We start from the raw sequence: 22,481 nt of genomic DNA on the forward strand, positions 1-22,481 counted from the left end.
TTCTGACTGAACGACGACCACTTGCTGTCATACGTGCTATTTGGTAGTTCACTTCGCTGACGCGTTCAAGCACAACGTAAGGGCCAGCGTAATGCGCCAACATTTTCTGCGCTAAACCACGCTTTCGGAGAGGTCGCCAAAGCCACACTAAATCTCCAGGGGCGTAAGACACATGGCTATGCCGGCTGTCGTACCGAGCTTTTGAACGCTCTTGAGAAGCGAGAATTCGCAAACGGGCGAGACGGCGAGCTTCTTCGGCTCGACAAAGAGTTTCCGCAATGCACGGTTCATCATGGACGGAGTAAGGAAGAATGGTATCTAGACAATACCGAGGAGGACGGGCATATAGCAGGAAGAACGGGCTGTAGCCAGTAGTCTCATGGGTTGCGGTGTTGAATGCAAACGTTATAAATGGCAGTATAGTATCCCAATTCTTGTGGTCAGATGCGATGTACATAGATAGCATGTTTGTGAGTGTGCGGTTTGTGCGCTCCGTCAAGCCGTTGGTTTGAGGGTGATATGGCGTGGAATGCCTAAAATGCGACGCACACAAACGAAGAAGCTCTTCCACAACATCTGCCATAAACTGGCGACCTCGGTCACTTATGATCACTCGCGGAGGTCCATGGCGGAGGATCACAGAACGGAGCAAGAACAGGGACACGTGGTGAGCGGTGGCTGAAGGAAGAGCTGCCGTTTCGCAGTAGCGGGTGAGGTAGTCGGCACAAACCACGATCCAACGATTTCCGTCGGATGACTTCGGGAAGGGACCCATAAGGTCGATTCCGATTTTCTCAAATGCGCCACGTGGTGGAGTCACAGGATGCAGCAGGCCCTGTGGCGTGGACGTAGGGCGTTTGTGTCGTTGGCACTCAGTGCAGCTCGCCACATATCGCTCAGTTGTCTGGCGCATCTTTGGCCAATAAAACCGGTCGCGGGCACGATGGAGCGTTCTTGTAGAGCCCAGGTGACCGGCAGTGGGGTCGTCGTGCATGGCGCGTAAGATGCACGAGCGGTAGCTCTCGGGAACCACAAGCAGAAAATTCGTACCGGTGCTTGAGTAAGCCTTTTTGTACAAAAGACCATCACGGAGACAAAATGGGCTGGAAGCAGTGGAATCCCGCGCCTCCGCAAGCAGGGGCTCGAGGCTTATGTCAGTCTCTTGCGCAGTCCGCAGAGCCGAGGCGTCGGGAAACTCGGGCACGACGGAGGCGATGTAATGATCGAAATCACCAGAGTCACATTCGGTCGTAGGAAGAGGAAGGCGTGAAAGACAGTCTGCATCGGCGTGTTTGCGGCCACTCTTGTACGAAACAGTGAAGTCGTACTCTTGCAGACGAAGGGCCCAGCGTGCCAGACGACCAGATGGATCACGAAGGTTGACAAGCCAACACAGGGCATGATGGTCCGTCACAACCGTGAAATGGCGTCCATATAGGTAGCACCGAAACCGCTGAACAGCGAAAACTACAGCGAGACACTCCTGCTCCGTAACAGTGTAGTTACGCTCAGGTTTGCTGAGGGAACGGCTTGCATACGCAATTACATGCTCGCCTGTTGTCGAACGTTGCACAAGCACAGCGCCAACACCAATCCCGCTTGCATCAGTGTGGACTTCAGTCGGAGCGGAGGGGTTGAAATGCCGTAGTATGGGATGTGACGTTAGCAGAAACTTTAGTTGGCGGAAAGACGCGTCGCAATCTGGGGTCCAGTCGAAAGGGACGTCCTTTTGTAGAAGGGATGTCAGAGGGTAGGCGACGTCGGCAAACCTTGGAATGAATCGTCGAAAGTAGGAACACAGGCCCAGAAAACTGCGGAGCTCCTTTTGAGTCTGTGGTCGTTGGAATGCTGCAACTGCTGCAGTCTTCTGTGGATCTGGCCGAACTCCATCGCGGTCGACGAGATGCCCGAGTACCAGCGCTTGACGTTCACCAAAACGGCACTTTTTAGAATTCAGGACAAGGCCAGCCTTCTGTAGGCAATCTAACACAACAGCGAGTCGCGTGTTATGTTCAGTAAAAGTCCGGCCAAAAATAACAACATCGTCTAAATAGCACATGCAGATTTCCCACTTGAGACCACGAAGTATTGTGTCCATAAATCTTTCAAATGTGGCCGGCGCATTACATAGGCCGAAGGGCATCACATTAAATTCAAATAGGCCGTCCGGGGTAACAAATGCAGTTTTTTCCTTGTCAGCAGGATCCATCGGAATCTGCCAATAACCCGATCGCAAATCAACTGAAGAGAAATAAGACGCGGAAAAAAGGCAATCTATGGCATCGTCGATGCGTGGTAGAGGATACACATCCTTTTTAGTGATGGAGTTGAGGCGACGATAGTCAATGCAGAACCTCCATGTTCCGTCTTTTTTCTTCACCAATATCACGGGAGCAGCCCAAGGACTGGAGGATTCCTGTATTACGCCCCTGTTCAACATGTCTTGGACTTGCTCGGTGATGATCTTACGCTCTGATGGTGACACACGGTACGGCTTTTGACGGATCGGATGGGCAGATCCCGTGTCAATCCTGTGGCGTGCGCGCGACAGCGGAAAACGTTGCGAGCCGTTGGACTGCGTGAAATCAAAGACGGATAGGTGCTGGGACAAGAGGTTCTTCAATATCTGTCGTTGTGAGGTGTTCAACGATGCGCTGATCATCGGAAGAAGCTTTTCGTCAGCAGGTGAGTTAGTAGCGGGGTTGTCTAGGGAAGGAGTAACGACAGCTACACAATTCGGGAGAGTTGCGCTACATGAAGCTAGTTTGGAACCCGCTGGAAAAACAACTGGTTCCGATGAGCAATTCATAGTCCACAGTCCGGTACGGCCCTCTTTCACGCGAACCAAACAATGCGGCACTAACGCATTTTTCTTTACGCACTGTAAATTAAGAGGCGCCACAGTAGCCTCAAAAGAGTCGTTAATAGCACGGGAGCAGGACACCTGGACACACACCGCTGAATGTGGCGGTATGACGACTTCATCACACACACACAAAACGTCTTCATAATTTGATGTCTCTTCCAAAAGTTCACGAGGAAGAGAACCACTAACACTTAGCTCACCCGTTCGACAGTCAACTGTAGCGCCGCACATACGCAGGAAGTCAATTCCCAAGATTACGTCATGTGTAGATCGGGGCAGTACTGCAAACTCCGCCGGAAACACTGTGCCCCCCAAGGAAACTTTAACGCTGCATACCCCAATCGGATACAATAACTCTCCACTTACTCCATAAAAATTTGAAGTTTTGTCCCAAACAAACATAACTTTGTTCTTCAAAAGGTTCTTAAAATTTAAACTCATTACTGAAACTGTAGCACCAGTGTCTACCAACGCCATCGTTGGCAAACCATCAACAATCACATTGACCTTGTTCTTTAACATGAACACAGACGGAGGAATAATAGGTAGCAGCGCACATTGTCCAGCGACCTCACCTCCATTGGCCGCGCTGGCTAGTTTTCCTGCGTTGGTGGTGGAGATCGGCGCCGTGGAGACAGGGAGCGGCGCACACGAAATGACGGAGGTGGTGTCACACTACGGTCAGACGCTGGCGAATGGCTGCGGTGCCCTTCGTTTTGAAAACGGCCCCTCCGGGAAGGATGTTCTGGCCGATAGTTGTCGATGTAGGGCTGGACGATGCGTCGGTTCGGTGCCGTCGGGGGATTCCGAAACGATGTGCGCCGATTACAGTAGCGGGAAATGTGACCCGCGGCACCACACCGGTAGCACACCGGAAGAGGTCGCTGAAAAAGTGGCGTGTCAGCTGGTTCCTGCATGGTAGGCCGCGACGAATATCCGGATGGTGGTTCCGGAACGATGTAGTTGTCCGGCGGTCGGCGCGATGTGCGACTGGAGTAAGAGCGAGGATCTGTACGCTGATGGCAAGAGAATTGTTGGAAATTCTCTTCAGGCCTTGGTCGCGGAGTGCATAGGTCTTCGCGGCAGACAAAGTCGGTGACATTCGCGGACATCGGCGGGCACGCACCCCCACAAGTTGGACGAGCATATACGTCCCCTCCGAAGCCATTGGGCCGGACAAGCTGCTCACGTCGTGACATCTCATCTCGAACAATTTCACGGATGGCGCACAGGAGGCTTTGAGATGGCGACTCTTCAATGCTAGCCACTGTAGTCACATTTGCGAGCCGTCCAAATTTCGGTGTAATGCGGCGAGTCTTTAGGGCCTCGAATGTTCGGCAGTGCCGGATAACGTCAGAGACCGAACTCAAGTTTTCCTTGGCAATTAGGAAGTGGTAGACATCTTCCGCAATGCCCTTGAGCAGATGGCCTACCTTATCATCTTCAGTCATCCTGCTGTCGACGGTCTTGCACAACTTGAGTATGGCCTCTATGTAGGTGGTGCAGGTTTCTCCGGCTGCCTGGGCCCTCTGAGCAAGTGTCTGCTCTGCCTGTTTCTTCTTTGCAGATAGGTCACCGAAACATTCCTTGATGGCTTCGACAAAGCTTTCCCAAGTTGTCAGGGAGTCCTCGTGGTTCTCATACCACATCAAGGCGGTTTGCGTCAAAAAAAAGACTACATTGGCTAGTTTAGCCACTGAATCCCAGCGGTTATAGCGGCTCACACGTTCATAATGAGTGAGCCAGTCATCAACATCTTCCCCTGCTTGGCCGGCAAAGGAACGAGGCTCGCGAAATGGTAGCGTCGCATTCGTGGTGGTCGGCGGTGCATCGCGAGACGAGGGTAGAGGGTCCCGTGTTGATGTTCGGGGCTGCTCGGTAGTCTGCTGCATTCTTGTTGAAAAGGGTGGGAGACCAGCGAGGCGACGGCTCCGACGAAGCTCCAGCGATTGAGGATGCGTCTTGAGGGTAGTCGTACCCAGCACCTGACCACCAATTTGTTACGAAGGGGGTAAGACGTCGGAGCGCTGAACTACAAGACAATAGGGTAGGGAGCTCAGCTGGTCAACGGCAGCGCGTCCGGCACGAGAGTCCTTTTTTCAACGTCTTTCTCCTTCACTTGTCTTCTAAACTTCATCTTCTTCCGTACTGTTACAATATATATATATATATATATATATATATATATATATATATATATATATATATATATATATATATATATATATATATATGTATGGGAAATAAAGGCCGTTCATAAATCGTTCACCGTTGAGAAAAATGCGCTTTTCCGGGTGTGCAGAATGCGGATGCAAAATTCACAAACAGTATTATGTAAGCTGTGATACCACTAGCTCTGCGCGCTGAAGTGGTATAATCTGCACTCTTTCCTGAAACGGTATAATTAGCATTTACTACAATTCGATTCTTTATCACTCGCCCGCCGATGATTGGTCTCGGGCGACAACGAACATGTTGGGAGACCTAAGCCAGTAACGACGGATGATAAGATATTGACTCTAACCAGATTTATAAAACTGTATTTCGACCCTGATCGCCAACCATTATAGCAGCCCTGCAGCACACGGTCACTGCAAACGACCTCTGGTTGCAGGCTCGGCGTCTCTGGTGACTATGCTCCTGGCTGTGCTGTTCAGCGGTGCCGTGGTGCGGAGGCTGAAGCCGAGTGCGGGCATCGTGTCCGCTTACATCCTCGTCGTGGACGTGCTGCTGTTGGCGTGCTTCGCTGCCTCTCTACTGATGGGCTGCCAGCAGTTGAACATGGCCGGTACGGCGCTGCCAAACGGCGAGTGGGTAACCTTCTTCATGCGCGAGTGTGATCTCCTTTGGAACACGGCAATGGCTTTTCGTTATTTAGATGCTCTAAAATCTGTTGGAATTGTTCAAATTACGCGGGACGTCCGAGATAGTATATTCATATGCACACATCGTACAAACGCCCCGCCTCGGTGGTGCACCGGTTAGGGTCTCAACTGCTGGGCCCAAGGATGCGGAATTGAATCCCGGTCATGGCAACAGCTTTTCCACGGAGGCAAAACGGAGTGGCGTCCGTGCGCTGTGCGATGTCATTGAACGTTAAAGAACCCCAGGTGGCAGAAATTATTCTTAGTCTTCCACTACGGCGCCTCTCAGGTTGAGTCACTTTGGGGTGTTAAATCCATAAACCAACCAACGAAGCCTAAACCTTCGTGTAACCATGGTTTGTAGGATTTGGCAGGTGCACAGAAGTGCACCCATGATGCTCGAGCTCGTCCGCCGGTGCCCAAAGGTGCCTCCTCTGGAACAGGGAGTCCGCACTATGCATACTCTATAGGAGCACCCATAGCTATATTCTCCGGAATCAACACCACCCGCCCACGTTCTTCCGACTTTACTCTCTGGCTGCCTGGCTTCTGCCGCCTCTGGAGGGTGAAGATGGGTGGCGCAGAATTGAGAGACATTAGTCGAGGATGGTGATGTGTGGGTAGCATCCCTCTAGTCAAGTGGGGGAGGAGGGAACTGGCTGTCTGGTGGTTCGTTTGGATGGTGAAGTTGGAAGGGGCTCGCTTGTGCTGGATACTTCAGTTCAAGAAAACAAGCAAACAAAAAGATCCTGATCGCAATTCAAAAGCCCCGGCATTGCCGCCCTGAGTTTCTTCCCAACACAGCTGCTTCCAAGTTTGGCGGATTTTTTGTGCTGCTGGGGGATAGGAGGGCACGGTCTTACTGGGGGAATGTATGTCTCGGAATTGTTCCTGAAAACAAAAATGGATTCAGTGCCTCGTTTTTCTCAGACATTCTGGCTCAGGAAATAGGAGGTGGTGGAAATGGTGGAGTCGGTGTTGTGAATGAAAATTTCAGCTGTACCACCAACACGGTCATGTTTTGCTAGAAAAAAAAAAGTGCTTGCGTTGTTCCAGAAAAAGTAATCAATCAATCTGCCCTATACCCTCGATTTCCCATCCATATCATCTTGTAGCCGACTTTTGACGCTTCAGTAAAAATATGAGCGGTGTGGTGCAGTATTGTTGGTAGAGTGACTGCCCCAGACAGGTGGGGTTGGAACTCCGCACCAGGGCAAATTTACCTTCAACTACAGCACTTCCAAGAATGCTGAATAGCTTTCCTTCGTACACATAAGGTTGCTGTTGGGTGGATGCTCATGTTATTACTCCCTTATTACGGGCACAGTCTGGTGACCGGTTTCGTTGATGTATTCGGTCGGACACCCGCGCATATTCCTTCAGCTGATCTTTGAAGAGTGTAATGAAGAAACACGATGCCCTACAAATGCAATAAATTCCTTCTGCTTATGTTTTTGGTGGTCATCTTCACCATAATAATCACCATTTACTGACTTATATATACAAAATTGTATGCTTGTTCCCCATCCTACATCTAGGGCACTACTTCTGCGCTTCATGCTTCTTCGAATACAGGTTGAACATGGTCAACGAGTGCAACTCCAGGTGCTCCTGTACCACGGATGTATTTGAACCAGTGTGCGGACCCGACGAAGAGACGAACTACTTCTCTCCCTGCTTCGCAGGATGCCACAATTTCAACACGTCGGATGGCAAGCAGGTACATCTGTTCTATAGATTTCTTTTGCTTTTAAACGGGTGGTGGAAAGTGAGGGTTTATGGAGTGAGGAGAATGCTCTTTTTTCTTTTTACTCCTGCCAAAGTATCATGCTTGTAAAAAATTGGTGGATATTTAACTCTTTTAAACCCAGGTACAGAGCGATAGCTCTATTTGGGTTGTTTCCATGTCAGAGATTAAGGTCAAAGGTCAAGCCCAGATGTCAAGGTCATTGGGGGAATTGATCAACGCAATGTTAAGCGGCCAACGTGACTTTAAATCAGAATGTTATATTCAATGCAAGGTCAAGTTGTTCCACTCGATGACCGTGGCGATACCATACGAAATAGAGCTCTCGCTCAAAACTCATTTCTTGGGGTTCACTAAAGAATTTGATTGAAGAAAAGCATATATGCCATGCTACCGCGGAAACAAAGGTAGAGTAAATGAGGCGCTCGTCATGAGATAGTCCCATTGATATGCATGCTACAGGGTGTTTGTTTATCCATATTTTATGTTCCTCCATTCGTTTTGGCTGCCAAGACCGTTCTGTGGAAATTGACAGTGTTTCAAATCGTTTCACGCCTGCCACGTAGTCAAGATCACTTTTTGCAATACGGCGATCAAGAATTCTAGTTTATTTGTTTATTTATTTGATACTGCCAACTGCCTCGAGGCGGTTGCATGGACTGCCAAGATGTAGGCCTGCACTGCCAAGACATTGACAGTCCATACAGGAGTGAGCTCATGAAGAAAACAGAGTTTGTCCTACATAATGGGTTCACAGGAAGAGAAAGGCGCAGTATCTGTGACACTTGCTCTGTGGACACGTGAACCGCGCCGTAAGGGAAGGGATGAAAGAGGGAGTGAAAGTGGAAGGATAGAAAGTGGAGCCGTAGTGGAGGGCTTCGGAGTAATTTCGACCACCTGGGGATCTTTAATGTGCGCTAACATCGCACAACACACGGACGCCTCTTCGTTTCGCCTCCGTCGAAACGCAGCTGCCGCGGTCGGGATCGAACCCGGGTACTCCAGCACAGTAGTCGGGCGTCTTACCACTACATCCCCGTGGCGGGGCTCAGTTCCTCAAAGAAGCCAGTGTTTTAGGCAAACTGAAAGTATCAGGAGATTTCGCTGATACCAAATTCTAACCATGTATTTGGTGCATCATATATAGCCTTGAATGCCTTAGCGCCATAAAATTCAATATAACTGGCTATTATTGCCGAATCACACTTCAGCCGTCCAAACGATGTTCTCATTACGCGTTTGCTTTTCCGCTGATTTCTTTAAATTTTACTGAATAATTAGATGCGGTCGCTAGGTAGCGCATCGCTATGGCAGCGCGAAGAAAAGGCAAGGAGGATGAGGAACGAGGATCGTCGCGAGGACAGCGGAAGCTCGCGGGTCAGAAGAAGAAAGTACGCCGTACAGGCAGCATCGCCGGGTAGCTTCCAGTTGAAATGAACGGGAAACCCACTCAGCAACCTTCTATGCAGAGCCTGCAGCAGTCTTGGATGGCGACACCCAAGAATTCAAAGGTGCGGCACAAGGGCTCCAAACGAGAACGGAAACACCCCGGCTTCCATACCCCACCATCTGAGATGGGGCCGCCATTGCAGATGCCGCAGGAGAGTGCACCCAGTAGCAGCTTGGCACGGAGGACGCGGTCGTTCCAAAACTTGGCGCCGCTATCACCAGTAGCACAGCCAACCAGGAGGCGGTCTCTGCCGTCCGTATCACTGCAGGCACCAGTAGCTCTCGGCGCAACTGCACCATCATCCACGCAGTTCACGCTTCCTCCACCACTGCAACTGTCGAACCCGCCACCGTCCACAGATAAAACAGAACCACCAACGTACCCCTCAACCATCTCTACTGCGCCACGACAATCTCTCACTAGGTTGCAAGCGAATCGCATGTCCCGGACTACGCTGTATCCAAATCCCACCCGTTCGTCGGTGTCCTTCCAAACGCCCCTCGGACTTCCATCGTCTACGTGTCAGTGTCCGCAGCCGGTGAACCCCCGCGGCTCCAACCAGTCACTGAAACCTGGTGCGTCTTATCCGACGGAGTTGAAGAGAAGCGCAACCCTAGGTGAGCTTTTGGCCTTGCGGTCTTTCCGCCAGCGCGCATTTTCGGGCCACTGGGGAGGCGGAGGCCAGGGCCTCTTATCACCTCTGCTGACCCGTCTGCACCGGCCCTCAGCCAGTAGCAGCCCCCACCAGACTGAGCAGCCTATGCAACAGCGGCAAGACACAAGTGGGGCTCCTGCGACCACAGCACCATCAAGCATGGGATCCGAAGAGCACACGAGACCAACCTGGATGAGGTCGTGGCCCCAGCCACATTGGCGAAGTGAGCAGCACGACTTCCTCGACAGCGTTCAGTCGGCTGCCCAAAGCCGGCGCTCCCTGTCGCGCACATCGCTGAGTTTGCAGCAGGACCCTTCTCATGGCGTACCACTGCTAGTTACATCTGGCGCTTCGCAGCGGGAAGAAGCATCGCTGCTTCCGGGGAGGCACGGCCCGTTCCAGACTACCACGTTGCACTTTGGCCTGCTAGCCGCATTCGTGCTGCCTTTCTACACGCTGCCACTGCAGATCGCCCAGCATGATATCGACCACTGGTGCGCCAGGCCCAAGACCATGCGCAACATCTCAGACGAGGTGTGGAAGAGGCATATGATACCACGCACCGAAGACGGCCGCTTCAGTCGATGCCGCATGTACGTGGAGTGGAATTCATCGGGATTGTCCGCGGCGCCCTGTGCAGGCTGGGAATACGCGCCCTCCGCCTATGGTCCCAGTGTTGTCCAACAGTTTGACCTAGTGTGCGATCGAGCCTGGATCCTGCCGCTGAGTTGCTGTGCCTTTTCGGCAGGTGCTGTATGCGCGCTGCTTGTCACAGGTCCTCTGGCAGACCGGTTGGGTCGCAAGCCAGTGGCTCAGTTCTGTGTAGTCGTGGTTCATGCCGCAACCCTGGTACTCCTGCTGTCTTCCATCGTAAATAGCTTCCTCGCTATGCGGTTCCTTCTGGGAGCCGCCACGAGCACGCTCTTTAACACCAGCTTCGTCCTCGTGGTGGAAGTTCTTGCGCCTGAGCGGCGCACGCTTTATTCAATGGTAGTGATGATGGGCAGAGTGTTCGGCGCTGTCGTCGTGACGGCTCTAATGTGGCTGCAGTTTAGCTGGTACGTCATGCAGCTGGCCAGCTTGGTGCCGGGCTTCATGATGCTGCGCTTTTTTGCGCGCCTGCTGGAGTCTCCACGCTGGCTTTTAGCGCGAGCCCGCATGGAAGAGGCCGAAGCAGTCATCTTGCGCGCGGCCACACTGAACGGCGAGAACCTGTTCGAAGTGCGCAGACAGTGGGCGCGCGCGCGTCGTGAACTAGAGCGTTGCTGCTCAGAGGGCGCTCCTGAAGCCATCAGTCCGGACACATCGGGTCTGCGAGGCCGCTGGGAAAACAGAATCATCCTCTACTACCTCTGGACAGTGACTGCGTTTACATCGCAGTGGACGTCATTGAAGATTCACTACCTGAACGTCTACCCGGCCGGCCTGTTGTTTTTGTGCGCAGTGCTGTCAGTCCCCACAGGGCTGGCCGCAATTGTGACCGCAGCGCACCTGGGTCGCAGACTCTCGCAGGCTGTCGCGCTGTTCCTCGCCGCCGCCTTCAGCTTAATGGCGAGCTCAGTCAGCGACGACCACGTAGGTCTCAGCGCTGTCCTGCTGCTTTCTGCGAGCATGAGCGTGGACGCGTCGCAGACCATCGGCACGCTGTACACGGCAGAGTTGTACCCCACGGTGGTGCGTTGTTCGGGCCTGGCTCTCTGCACATTTTTCTCGGCTGCTGCCAGCATCGCCACACCACTGGCCATGTACTGGGGTGTTTTGTCTTCGGTTCCGCTGATTGCATTGTCCCTGCTGTGCGCCACTGCGGCCTTCTTCGCGCTTCGCCTACCGGACATGAAGTACACCACCTTGCCAGACCAGTTATCGGAAGCAGCGTTCTAGGCGTCGTCGAATGAAACTGTGCCAGTGTTCATCCAGTCTTTACATGCCGTTGGATGGACGCGAGTTTCGCGAAACTTAACACCTTGTAACTCCCTGACTGAGTCGTCGTTGCCTGAGACAAGATGCGCCCTTTTCTGTTATTCATATACTGACTTTACTTTCGAAACATTTATATTGGATTATTCTTCAGACATTGATGCGTCAACATTATGACATTACGGCAGCTTTGGCATCGAATTGGCTTTTGGACAACTGAATCAGCATTATTTGAGACTAACCGTAACTAACATTGCATAGCAGACTAATTAATAGAGTGACGTGTTCTTATGTAAAGATTATTTCGTGCAAACTCCTCATTGTTGAGAGCCTTAGGACTGTGTGGTTTGCGCACATTAGTACTTAATTTTATGGAACCGCGTATAGTGATTATCTGTTGATTGTCACGATGAAAAATCGCTATCAACGCAGGGAACTCAAATTCATCTTTCGGTTTTGTGTTGTAGAGTGAGTTCCATTGAGAGATTCTGATATTTGCGCCGTAAAGGGTGAAATATGGTACGTCACTAAGCTAGTGATAACATGTCACCGATTTACATTGCAATGCTTACTCATGCGACGGCTGCTGTAACCAAGACTATTCTTTTAAATATTTGAGAAGTGCACGGATTGAAGCTTAATGAAAAATTAGTGCGAACCTGAATATGGTGATGTTCTTGACAAGTCAGTGTCTCGAGGCTTAGTGCGGCTACGTTGCATGCTTACCCATGGTGTACTGTCATTGTAGACGCTCGAGTCCTAATCGTGAGGACCGCAGGACCTGTCCAAAATTTTCTCGGGTAGCATGGACTCAAAAGCTCCCCTGGTTAACAGCTGGGTAATTTTGCTATTGGATAATATTTTCTCGCCTGCGTTTACTTGCCTTGGAAGCAAGAATTGTACAACTGACCTCTCATCGTATTTTCGCTGATTGCCATACCACAGAAAAACAACTTAGATACCTTAGGCGTGACATAACGCGCAATGCTTTCTCATGTCATTTTTCACAGCCTGAAATACCCTTCTCCAAATGCTGATTCCCAGCTGGCATACATCCCTATGCTTTTTGTCGATAAACACATAAGAGTAACCTGGGTACTGGGCGATTTCTGTGTACTTTAACAAGCACGTCTGGTGTTGGAGGCTTTCACTACGACGTCCTTCACAGGCTTCTTTGCTCGGGATATTTAACCTCTTATGCCATAGATTGTCACTTTGATATTTCTGCCTGGTACAGGTTAGAATCATTAGCTACAGAATGAGACGGTTTGGTGAATTTACTAATTTTACAGTATATTTCGTCCAGGATGTCCGGGCTGGCCGTTCTCATCAGCTAAATGCACCATCGGCAGCAACAGCTTCCTTGTTGAGAGCAATCTCCTCGTTTAGGAGCCCTGCTTTAAATAACCTATAGAAAAACCTCGATTAGAAGGCGTCTTGCACATGCATCGCAAGAACTGTTGCTGCCTCAGTAACAGCATCATATAGTACGCACGCATTCCTCCCCGAACATTAGCCATGTTCCTCAAAAACTGCGTTAAACGATCATGCTTGAACACGTGCGTGCTTCGTAACATATGTCTCTATGAGTGGCAATGAAGGATGCAGGGAAACACCTACACTATCGCGACAATTTTGTAGTTGCGAGAGATCTTGCGCTGGAAAGCGGTGGGATATTGGTCGTCATGTTGGAGGTAAGTTTAAAATTGCACCATTGCCTCATGCGTTATAAACGATCGCTGCCTAATGCACTGCTTATGATCTGCGCTGTAACAGCTGCACCTGCGACGACAGGTAGCCACTTGTACAATTTAGGGTTAAACACAGCGACGGCAAATGGACAAACATATGTGATACGGTCAAAGGATAAACAAAGAGAAGGAAATAAGTAATGTAGTAATGAAAGAAGAAAAAAAAAGAGAAAGAGGACAGGCAGACAGTGCCATTGCGCTGTCTGCATTAAATACAAGAAAAAAACTCACTCATCGCATCTCGTTACTGGCTCCGCCGCGATGGTGCAGTGGTTAGGGCACTCGACTGCAGTGACCAAGGTTGTGGGATCGAATCCCAACCGCGATGGCCGCTTTTCGGTGAGAGAAAACATAGGCACCCGAGTGCTGTACGATTTCAGTGCACGTTAAAGAATAGCAGGTGGTCGAATGTCCAGAGCTCTTCATTACGGCGTCTCTCGTAGCCTGAGTCGCTTTGGGACGTTAATAAACACCACAAACCTTGTTATTCATCTATATAGTCATTTGAATATTTCTTCCATAGCGTCATAACTGAAATCAAGTTAATGCATAGTGTGTGAACCAGTGGCACCACCATCGCAGCTGCTGGACTGCCAGTGCCTATTACGACCGGACGGCAGCAGCTACACATCTAATGCAAGCTCGGGATTTTGTTTCAACGAGTGCACCATGTTCGTGCCTTTCGTGGCCGTGCTCGGCTTGGCTAGGATGGTCTTCGCTACTTCCAAGGCAGGCAGCGCCCTCATCGGCATAAGGTTGGCACTTATGTTTATATGTTTATTGAATTAATTTGTTCATTGTGTTTGTATCTTTGTTGCTTCCTCCCCTGACCACCTATGAATATATTTTGCGTCCCGGCCTTTCATAGTAACTACACAGTTCAAGTGTTTTAATTGATTGAAAAGTTAGTTAAGCTCGGCTTGTGGGCAACCTTTATGTGGTCAACCATTATGGGCAACCATTAACAAGCAGCCAAAAAGCTAAGACAACGTTTTTAACGCCTACGTTAAAAGGTTGCCTCAGTTAGGCGGTAATGAGGCGGGAATCAGATCTAGACATGGTCACATGCAAGGTCACGAGATCTGCACATGATATAGGTGCGATAGGACACAGAGTAAGGATTTTCACTATTTTTTGTGTCAAGTAAGTGTTTCGATGTGAATAAGCGAATGCTCAGTATAATATATACAGTATCTGGTTTCGCTTTTATCAACGATAGCGTTAAAGACGACGTTCACCAGAAAATGCGGCGTCGGCGTCGTGAGCGAAAAATAACGTGTATGGTGCCAACAGGCGGTAGCTGGCAACTGACATGGCCATGCACTGATGGACGTAGGCTTGCCTGTCGTGACGTTATGCAGTAGCTGCCAAATTATTTTATATAGGGAGATGATATCGGAATCTGCCTGCCAGGACCTTTGGATTCTCAATCAGACACGTTAACCATACGACCTGAACCACGCTCATACGGCTTTGTTAAAGCGGGGCTCTATATGTGGTAGCCTACGCTATAGCGCCATACCTTTAAAGGTGGAGTTCAAGTGTCCCCCGTATTTTTTCGCCCAAACATGCACGCTCTCAGAGCTCCGCTGGCGGCCAGTGACATCTGATTCTTCAAGTATAGGTCGCTAGAGTTCGTATGACGTCTGGTACTACCTTCATCGATCGAGGCTTTGGTTTCCTTTCTGTTTTCTGTACGTGCTCATTGTTTGCATTTTTCCTCACGACCTTGCGACAGTAAGCCCAGCAGCATGTCGGTATTTGTAGCTTATACTCGCAATCTTACAGCGCGCAGATTCCAAGGGCAACAAATGTACTATTGGAGGGCGCCCCAGTAAATGGCGCGCACTTATTAGTTCACCTGCAGCTGAGTATTGATAGTATGCACCTATGACGCAGTGGTGGCCATTTTATGGTACATGAAATACGGTGAAATGCTTCAGCAACATCTAATCGGGTTATGGACCTCTTCTGGCTTGCGCTGCTGAAGCTGTGCTACGTGCTACAAAATGGCGCCCATGACATCACTTGAATACCTCTTATAAGTAATATGCATTGCGGGGCTAGTTGGTTCATGCTCGTCAACTTGTATGAGCGCAACAGAGACGACACAGCAGGCAAGAAAAACGGGACTGTCCTGTCTTTCTTGCCTGCTGTGTTGTCTCTGTTGCGCTTATACAAGTTTACGAACCTCTTATAAGGTTGTTACCGTAGAGCCGTGAGACTGAGCGAAGAGGGAGGGTACTTTCTAACACTAATACATTACGCCGTAGCGACTGTAGCGATAAGCATGAGCTCGCAGGACCTGTGGGCGTAATCATTAATCCATGTTCTGCTACCTTTTTTTTTTTTAGGCCCAACTGTATGCACCCAAAGGAAGAAAAAATTGCCATCGCTGTCCTTCTCACCCTTGGTTCCATCTTCGGTGAGCCAGTATTTTATTATTACTCTTGTCTGCTATGACAATGCTGCTTTTTTTTACCGCATTTGTTTAACTTCTTTCTAAAAGAATCGGATGAGAAATGAAGGAATGAACCATTGAGTAATTGGGCAATTGCTGTCTTGGATAACTTTAAAGGATGGCAACAGTCGACAAATAAAGGGACAAAGCAAATCCTGTGCACGTGCTCCTATTTCAATTCTGCTCCGTGACATACTGTGCGATGTTTTTCTTTTATAGTCTTGTCGCCAGGCCGTCAGTGCTGAAGACGCACATTAAACTAAAAGAAATTATAGCACCATTTTATCAGCTTGTGAAATCGCTTCTTTCTGCTTCAGAGCAGTGACTTCACCCAAATGACTATATGCTAATTTATGCGTATTATGTTGTGTTTTCCATTTTATGTACGACATCCTCTTATTTCACAGGCTTCTTAATTTTACTCCCATTGGAATTCAGACATTGTAGCTACCTCTGCCAGACGGCGCATTTACCTTGTCTGCTCGACATAGGTCGGCACCATGAGAAGTGGCTCACTCATACACACCACCAGTGACATTTATCTCCACCCGCTCATGCTCACTCTCATACCCACTCACATTGACATCCACTCACTCGCACTCATACTCATCGCCGCTCGTACTCACACTCATGCCCTCGCACACTCACGTTCAATCGCTCGCACTGACATTCCTACCCGCTCATGCTCATATCCACTCGTCGCACTCACACTTACCCCGTCCACATTCGCATCCACTCGCTCGCACTGACACTCATGGTCACTCACACTCACGACTCCTAACACGCGCTCAAACTCATGGCCACTCATGTTCATATTCACTCACTCGCACTCACACTCATGCCACATCAAACTCAAATTCATTCAAGTTCACACTCACATCCATCCACTCACTCACACTCACATTCATACCCGCTCACAATCACGTCCACTCGCTCGCACTCACATTCAGTTACTGTCACAAACCCCCGCCTTTATGGCCAAAAGAGGCGCGGGATCCCCTTTACGGTTACCCGTCGTCACTCTATGAGGTTTGAGAACACATTTAAAAGTTAGGCCGGTCATCCCGTGAAGCACGTGTGTCGGTGTGTGATTGAGGAATAAGTTCTAATAGGTCCCTTTCTTTTACAAACAATTGAATGTTTATAAATTGTAGTCCAAATTGCACTGCAATATAATCGAGTACAATAAAAAAATAAAACGCCACGACAAGATATTGATGAAAGTCGAAGAATTAAATGACAAGAGGAAAAAAAAAACCGACAATGAGCAAAACACTGGGATAAAAAGAAGAGTATAAAGATAACAAAGCAAGTATTCCAGGTATAATGAGTATGGACAAAAGTTACATAGGAAACACAGCGTAAAATATTAATAAGTGAGGTAAAGGTTAACAAAAAGCGAAAAATAGTGTTCGATTGAACAACAGTCTGTGGCGAATGCAATTCTCACGGCTTTCTTGTTTGTTGAGGTGTCGAAGGTTGGGTTCCTTGGTGTTGGCGGCCGTAAAGGTGCAGGGAACGATGCGTCGATCGCGGGCCCGAAGAAACACAATGCGCTTTCCCGGAGCGCCGCGAGAGTGACCGTAAGTCTGAATCTCCCCAGGCGCACTGGCGCGGTCGTTCTAAGGTCGGTTATTTTATGTACTCGGCTTGTGCGCAGCGTCCGCGTCAAGGACAGGCGGTCGCTGCCCCTGCCGGCAGGCTGAATCTTCCCCAGAGGAGCGGCGGGGTTCCGTGAATATCGCTCTATATCTGGGGCAGAAGCTCCCGCAACTTCCGCTGTATAATAGGTGAGGCAGCTTGCGACACTCACTCATCCGCGGTCACACTCGCATCCACCCACTGACACTGGCATACACTCCCTCGCACTCACACTCACATCACTCACACTCATGCCAGCCCATATTCGAATCCATTCACTCACACTCAGACCCACTAAATCGCATTCAAACTCACGCCCACTCACATTTACGTCCATTCACTCGCACTCACGGCTGTGAGTGATGCGATACGAGTGCCCTCATCAGTGGATGTGCCGACTTATAGTGCTAACAGTTGCTTGCACAATGTTTTGCTTTTCCTATAATAAACAAAAGGCTGTTAGCCTGCAGCCGAAACTTTTTTTTTTTTTTTTGCCCAGCAGTTAGCTGATAAGAATGCAGCATTCATTAAACCCCGTCATTCATTCCTGTTACGTAATACAATAGCATAATGTCCCGTTACAAATCACCACGTTGGCGGCGACAGGCCCTTTCGCTTCACACTGTCACAATCTTGCATGTCACCAATCTATGACTGGCGTATCTGAAAACAATGCTGTAGCCTCTGTTCCTGGTCTCCTACAGGCTTCATCCCGTACCCGGTCATCTACGGGGCCATCATGGACCGGTCGTGCCTCGTCTGGGAGGTGAATTGCGGCGCACGCGGCAACTGCTGGGTCTACGATGCGGCCACGTTTCGCTACCTGCTGCACGGCGCCTCGATGGGCTTCATCGTGCTCGGGGCGCTCTTCAGCCTCGCCATATACGTGTTCAGTCGCCACTCGTGCCAGCTGCGCGCCGACCAGGAAGCCAGCGATGAGGACGAAGACGTGGTCTTCATGAGGCACATCGGACACCCCGGCATAACACATTCCACGTGACGAACACTCGAAGCGCGGGCGTATAGGTCCATTCATTACTCGCAAACACTTTTTTTTCCTGCTAGCAATCATCAACTGGAACTTTTCCTGTACGTTGAGCGTTAAACGTGTTATGTAGGTGTATCGTTTGTGAAGTCGCTGAGGTAGAGGCGGGGTACGGAAAGCGTTAGTGCACATGGCGCTAATTTGTGCGTTCACTTTTCCGCGCGTTGCACTGAGGTATGATGGAGTTATGATGGAGGGAAGTAACATGATGCTGCGACTGCTTGCCAGAGTAGAGTTCGCAGTAATGGTGAAGTTACTGTGTTGTCAAGAGTTCATTTGAAACGATGGGGCGGACTATGGAGCTGGTACAGGTTCAATCAGCGAATAGAACCAATGATTCTGATTCCCCAGGTCAACGTCACTTTGTTTGTTATGAAAAAAAAAATAGTGCCCTAAAAAGTTCAAGGACATAGTGATACGAATATGAGCGTGCAGGCCGTCGCTTCTCACAAAGCGCAGTACTGTTGCTTGTACTCACAAAATATATAGACTTGCTTTGACTAGCAAATATTTGTTTTCGTGAGATAGGCGAAGATACATGAGCTCTGGACAAATACCATTAAAGGCAATGATATATGGGTTTCTGTGGTACGCAAGGATCGTATGCGGGAATAATTCGTTGCGAAAACATTTGCCTGTCTTATAAGCAACCCGGCCCGGAGAACTGCTAATACATTGTGTAATGCACCTTTGGGCGACAACACGGCCTTTTAGGTTGTCTTAAAATAAAGATTTTAGATATTTAAGACAAAAAAGCAAATACGAATATTTTGGGGTATTGGCGAGCTCTATCGAGCTCCGTTTACTTACTAGACTTGACTCGCATTTGTCCGCACTGGGAACTTGTATACACATTTGGTACGTAACACTTCACCACAAACGACTGTTATGTGTCACCATAAAACTCGACTTGCCTGTTTTCTTCGTAAGAACATTATTGATTTGCTCACTAGAGGTCACGAAGGTCGCGTAACATCCTCGCACACACAGCCATTAAATGAAAGGTCTCACGCAGAAAGAGAAGGCGTGTCGCTACATCGCAGTCTTGTTCTCGCACATGATTTCAGAGTTGCTAAATGGACCTGTGGTCCTCACTTCTTTCTTGGGTACATCTGTAGTATCGCATTGGCCGTCTTGGGCCGCCGCACTGGCACCGTCTTCAAGCACGATGGAGCCCAGGAGTGGTTCGTCATTGTCGGTGAGCACGCCTTCCTCGGCGTCCGGAACCGCACCGCTCTGGACGTACTTCCAGTCGCCGGTCTTCTTGTAGTAAGCGTCCGACTTGGCATCACCCGTGGCAGACCAGGCGCACGGATAGTGCCTCAGCGAGATCCAGTAGTAACTGCAGATAGCCGCCAGCAGGAGTCCCAAGAACAGCGTGCCCCCGACGATGCTAAGGACGAGCGCCAGGTACTGCATTTATGCTTCTGGGTGCCGGACCACGGCAGATATTGAAAGCCTTTCGATGTGTGCTTGCGAGCAGCGTGCTTGCTGGTGGACTCTAGTAGATCATCACGTGGCACATCGTTCCTGTCTACTTCAGTACAGCAGCTAACATGATACCTTCTTAGAATTGTGCGCTAACACATCACAGCTTTCGTTAAGGGCGCACTTGTAGAAGCTGAGACGAGTCGGCACCCACAAACCAGTTGGGGCATGGATTAGAGAACAAGGTGTAGAATGAGGTATGTTGTGGCACTGCTCGACGTAGGGTTGAACACTGGGACTTCCAAGGGGCTCACACAGGTGTCGTCGTCACTTTGACTTGCTCGCGGATTGCCACAAATATCTGTGGCAGTCGGAACACTAAAAGTGATAGCGTTCGCAGCACCAAGATGACGAGCGCGCAGGAGTCAGCACTTCTAAAGGGATCGTGGCAAGGAGCTCGAATTGTGAAAGTAATCTCCGGACACGGCCCTTCTTGCCTCCGTCACTCGACGAATCTCGAAGAGCAATCAGCTTCGAAGCAGTCAGCACCGTGGCCTTCTTCCGCCGCCAGTTTTGACGCTACGCTGCTCGTCCGGAACTAGTGTTCTCCTGCAGTCTGCGCCGTCTCCGTGGCCTGCTTGCCTCTGCAGCGCTGCGCGGGGGCATAGTGTGAAACGGCTTCCTAGCGGGAAAACGGCGATCCATGCGTACTTCGCTCGGCTGTCGTTGGTTGTTCCGTCGCCGGTCTGCAGCGTGAAAAGAGGAAAGGAAGTAAGCAGTCTTTTGGGGCGCACGGAGGCGAGTTAATTTTAATCCCACGCACCCAGCTGTACCGGGCCAGCGGTGGAGCGTTGAATTCAGAGCGGACGACTAGAGGAAAAAAGAAATGGGAGGGGGAGGTAAGGGAAAGGGTGGAGCGACGCGCGTGCCGCTCATGTCGAACAGACCAGCTGCAGCGTATACGCCGGATGGCTGGCACACTGGATGACTGCTTGTGCGCGCTTCTAGGGCGGTTGCGGTAATTTGCGCGCCAAGAACAGGCCTTATGTCAGGAAGGTCGCTGGTGCATGCAACAGCGGGATGCAAAGGCTCGCCCACATATAGCTATGAGGAAATCATTACGTCGTCGTGTCTTTTACAGTTTTTCTATTTCGTTTTCATACTTACCCGACATGCTAAAGCCTTTGTAGCATTTGGATGAGTTTGCCTAATCGCTCACAAGATCAAGGAGAAACTCAAACTGCTTTCGAGCACCTGACTCCCTGGTTACATTCTTTAATGGAGTCATAACATTAAGGTATAACTGATTTCTCTCTAGTAGAGAACGGCGAAAGTGTGACAACATGTATTATATAATTTGATATAACACGTCACTTGTTTTCATTCACGATACTCATGTACCGATGTTCTTTCTGTCATTTCTTTCAGTGAAACCACGTATTGTTTTCATATTATAGGTTAGTTAAAACGCGTCTAGACAGACGAACACCGCAAAAAGCAATCCCTTGGAAAAAGACATTTGCACGCTAGCAGCATTGACTGCACCTTTCAATGCGGCATGCCAGAGCAGGGCCTGCTTTCGGTGCTAAAGCTAAATGAAATGTTCTGGCTTAGTGTGTGAGAATGTCTTTTGTTCTTTATTTATTTATCTATAGCTTTTTGTTTTATGCATTTTTAGCACAAAGTCGTCTTCATAAGCGCACAGCCATTCTTCTAATTTATCGCGTACCAAAAGAAGATCTTGGCGCGCTTGATGCACAGCTAATAGTTACTTAACCACCATCCATCCGGGCTGCTACCGGGAGAAGACCTCGCCGAAATCAAAGTTGGCCTTCTTTTATAGGGTACCATTTTTCGGTTGCAAAGAAATTGCCTCCACCAAATACTGAGCCTTCGTAGGCTGGAAACGGAAAAATAAATTGTAGAAACGAAGTAGAGGTGTAACCATCAGCGGCCGATGTCGCACGTAAACCGAGTGTGTTAACACAAATTTTTTTCTAGTGTGACAACCAATCCTATTTTTTGTAGACGTGATGATTTCAATAGATTGAGGACGTGACACTTCTTAATTCGATTTCTCGAAGCCTTCGTGGAAAGAAATATTTACTCGGAAATATATTTAGATGGAGTTCCCCGGAATGTGTCTCGATATAGTCCATCTGCTGCAAACCTTCCGTTCTGGTATCGGTAGATTGTTTTTCAATCTAGCTGATGCAGAATCAGCCTACGTCGTGGCTGTGAACCTCCTTGGTGCGTTCACTCAATATCTACAAGAGCGGTGGAGACAATAGCGCGTTCGGTACAGTATATAGCGCGAGAGTTAGTGCGTAGCTCGGCTAACGCGAATGAGGAACAAAGATGGAGGCAAAGAAATAGAGACGGGCAACAACATCCTTCATTTTGCCTTCCGAACCTTCTGGAGTTTTTGTTTTTTTCCTGCTTTCTTTTACATCTTCCTGGCCGCGCCGGTTCCGAACAAGTCGACCTTCGGCACGAAGGTTGTCCTCCCAAGGAACTGCGTCGAGGCCCTGCCTAGCCGAATGTTTGGGTCACCGACTCTCTGCCTACGAAGGCTATAACGCAGACGCGCAGTCCAGAGGAAAATGGGACAGACGAAGCATAATGACTCGCTAAAATCGCTGCTGTTATCAATTGA

General features: G+C 49.5%; 3 protein-coding genes across 3 annotated transcripts in view; 2 read left to right on the forward strand and 1 right to left on the reverse strand.

Moving 5' to 3' along the window:
* The window catches only part of LOC146208069 (solute carrier organic anion transporter family member 74D-like), a 30,613-nt gene extending 11,308 nt beyond the window's left edge, over positions 1 to 19,305 (forward strand). Inside the window, exons 5-9 of the mRNA XM_084591751.1 lie at positions 5,481 to 5,676; positions 7,306 to 7,450; positions 13,833 to 14,005; positions 15,605 to 15,675; positions 18,057 to 19,305. Coding sequence (XP_084447877.1) covers positions 5,481 to 5,676; positions 7,306 to 7,450; positions 13,833 to 14,005; positions 15,605 to 15,675; positions 18,057 to 18,352 — 881 coding nt within the window. The 3' untranslated portion in view covers positions 18,353 to 19,305. The remainder of the gene's footprint in view (positions 1 to 5,480; positions 5,677 to 7,305; positions 7,451 to 13,832; positions 14,006 to 15,604; positions 15,676 to 18,056) is intronic.
* LOC146208070 (organic cation/carnitine transporter 2-like) lies at positions 9,144 to 11,946 on the forward strand. The gene has a single exon (XM_084591750.1). The coding sequence runs from the start codon at positions 9,367 to 9,369 to the stop codon at positions 11,461 to 11,463; it is 2,097 nt and encodes a 698-aa protein (XP_084447876.1). The 5' UTR covers positions 9,144 to 9,366; the 3' UTR covers positions 11,464 to 11,946.
* A 112-nt stretch (positions 19,306 to 19,417) lies between the features above and the next one.
* LOC146208071 (uncharacterized) lies at positions 19,418 to 20,566 on the reverse strand. The gene has a single exon (XM_084591753.1). It carries the CDS (start codon positions 19,814 to 19,816, stop codon positions 19,430 to 19,432), a length of 387 nt encoding a protein of 128 aa, XP_084447879.1. The 5' UTR covers positions 19,817 to 20,566; the 3' UTR covers positions 19,418 to 19,429.
* Positions 20,567 to 22,481: the final 1,915 nt, after the last annotated feature.

This window comes from Amblyomma maculatum, chromosome 1 (assembly GCF_055883805.1).
Source record: "Amblyomma maculatum isolate TAMU_Amacu chromosome 1, ASM5588380v1, whole genome shotgun sequence".
Taxonomy (NCBI): Eukaryota; Metazoa; Arthropoda; class Arachnida; order Ixodida; family Ixodidae; genus Amblyomma; species Amblyomma maculatum.

What these genes read in the sequence shown, in the direction of transcription:
- LOC146208070 (XM_084591750.1), top strand. Translation starts at nt 9,367, where the DNA reads ATGTCCCGGACTACGCTGTATCCAAATCCCACCCGTTCGTCGGTGTCC.
- LOC146208071 (XM_084591753.1), bottom strand. Translation starts at nt 19,816, where the DNA reads ATGCAGTACCTGGCGCTCGTCCTTAGCATCGTCGGGGGCACGCTGTTC.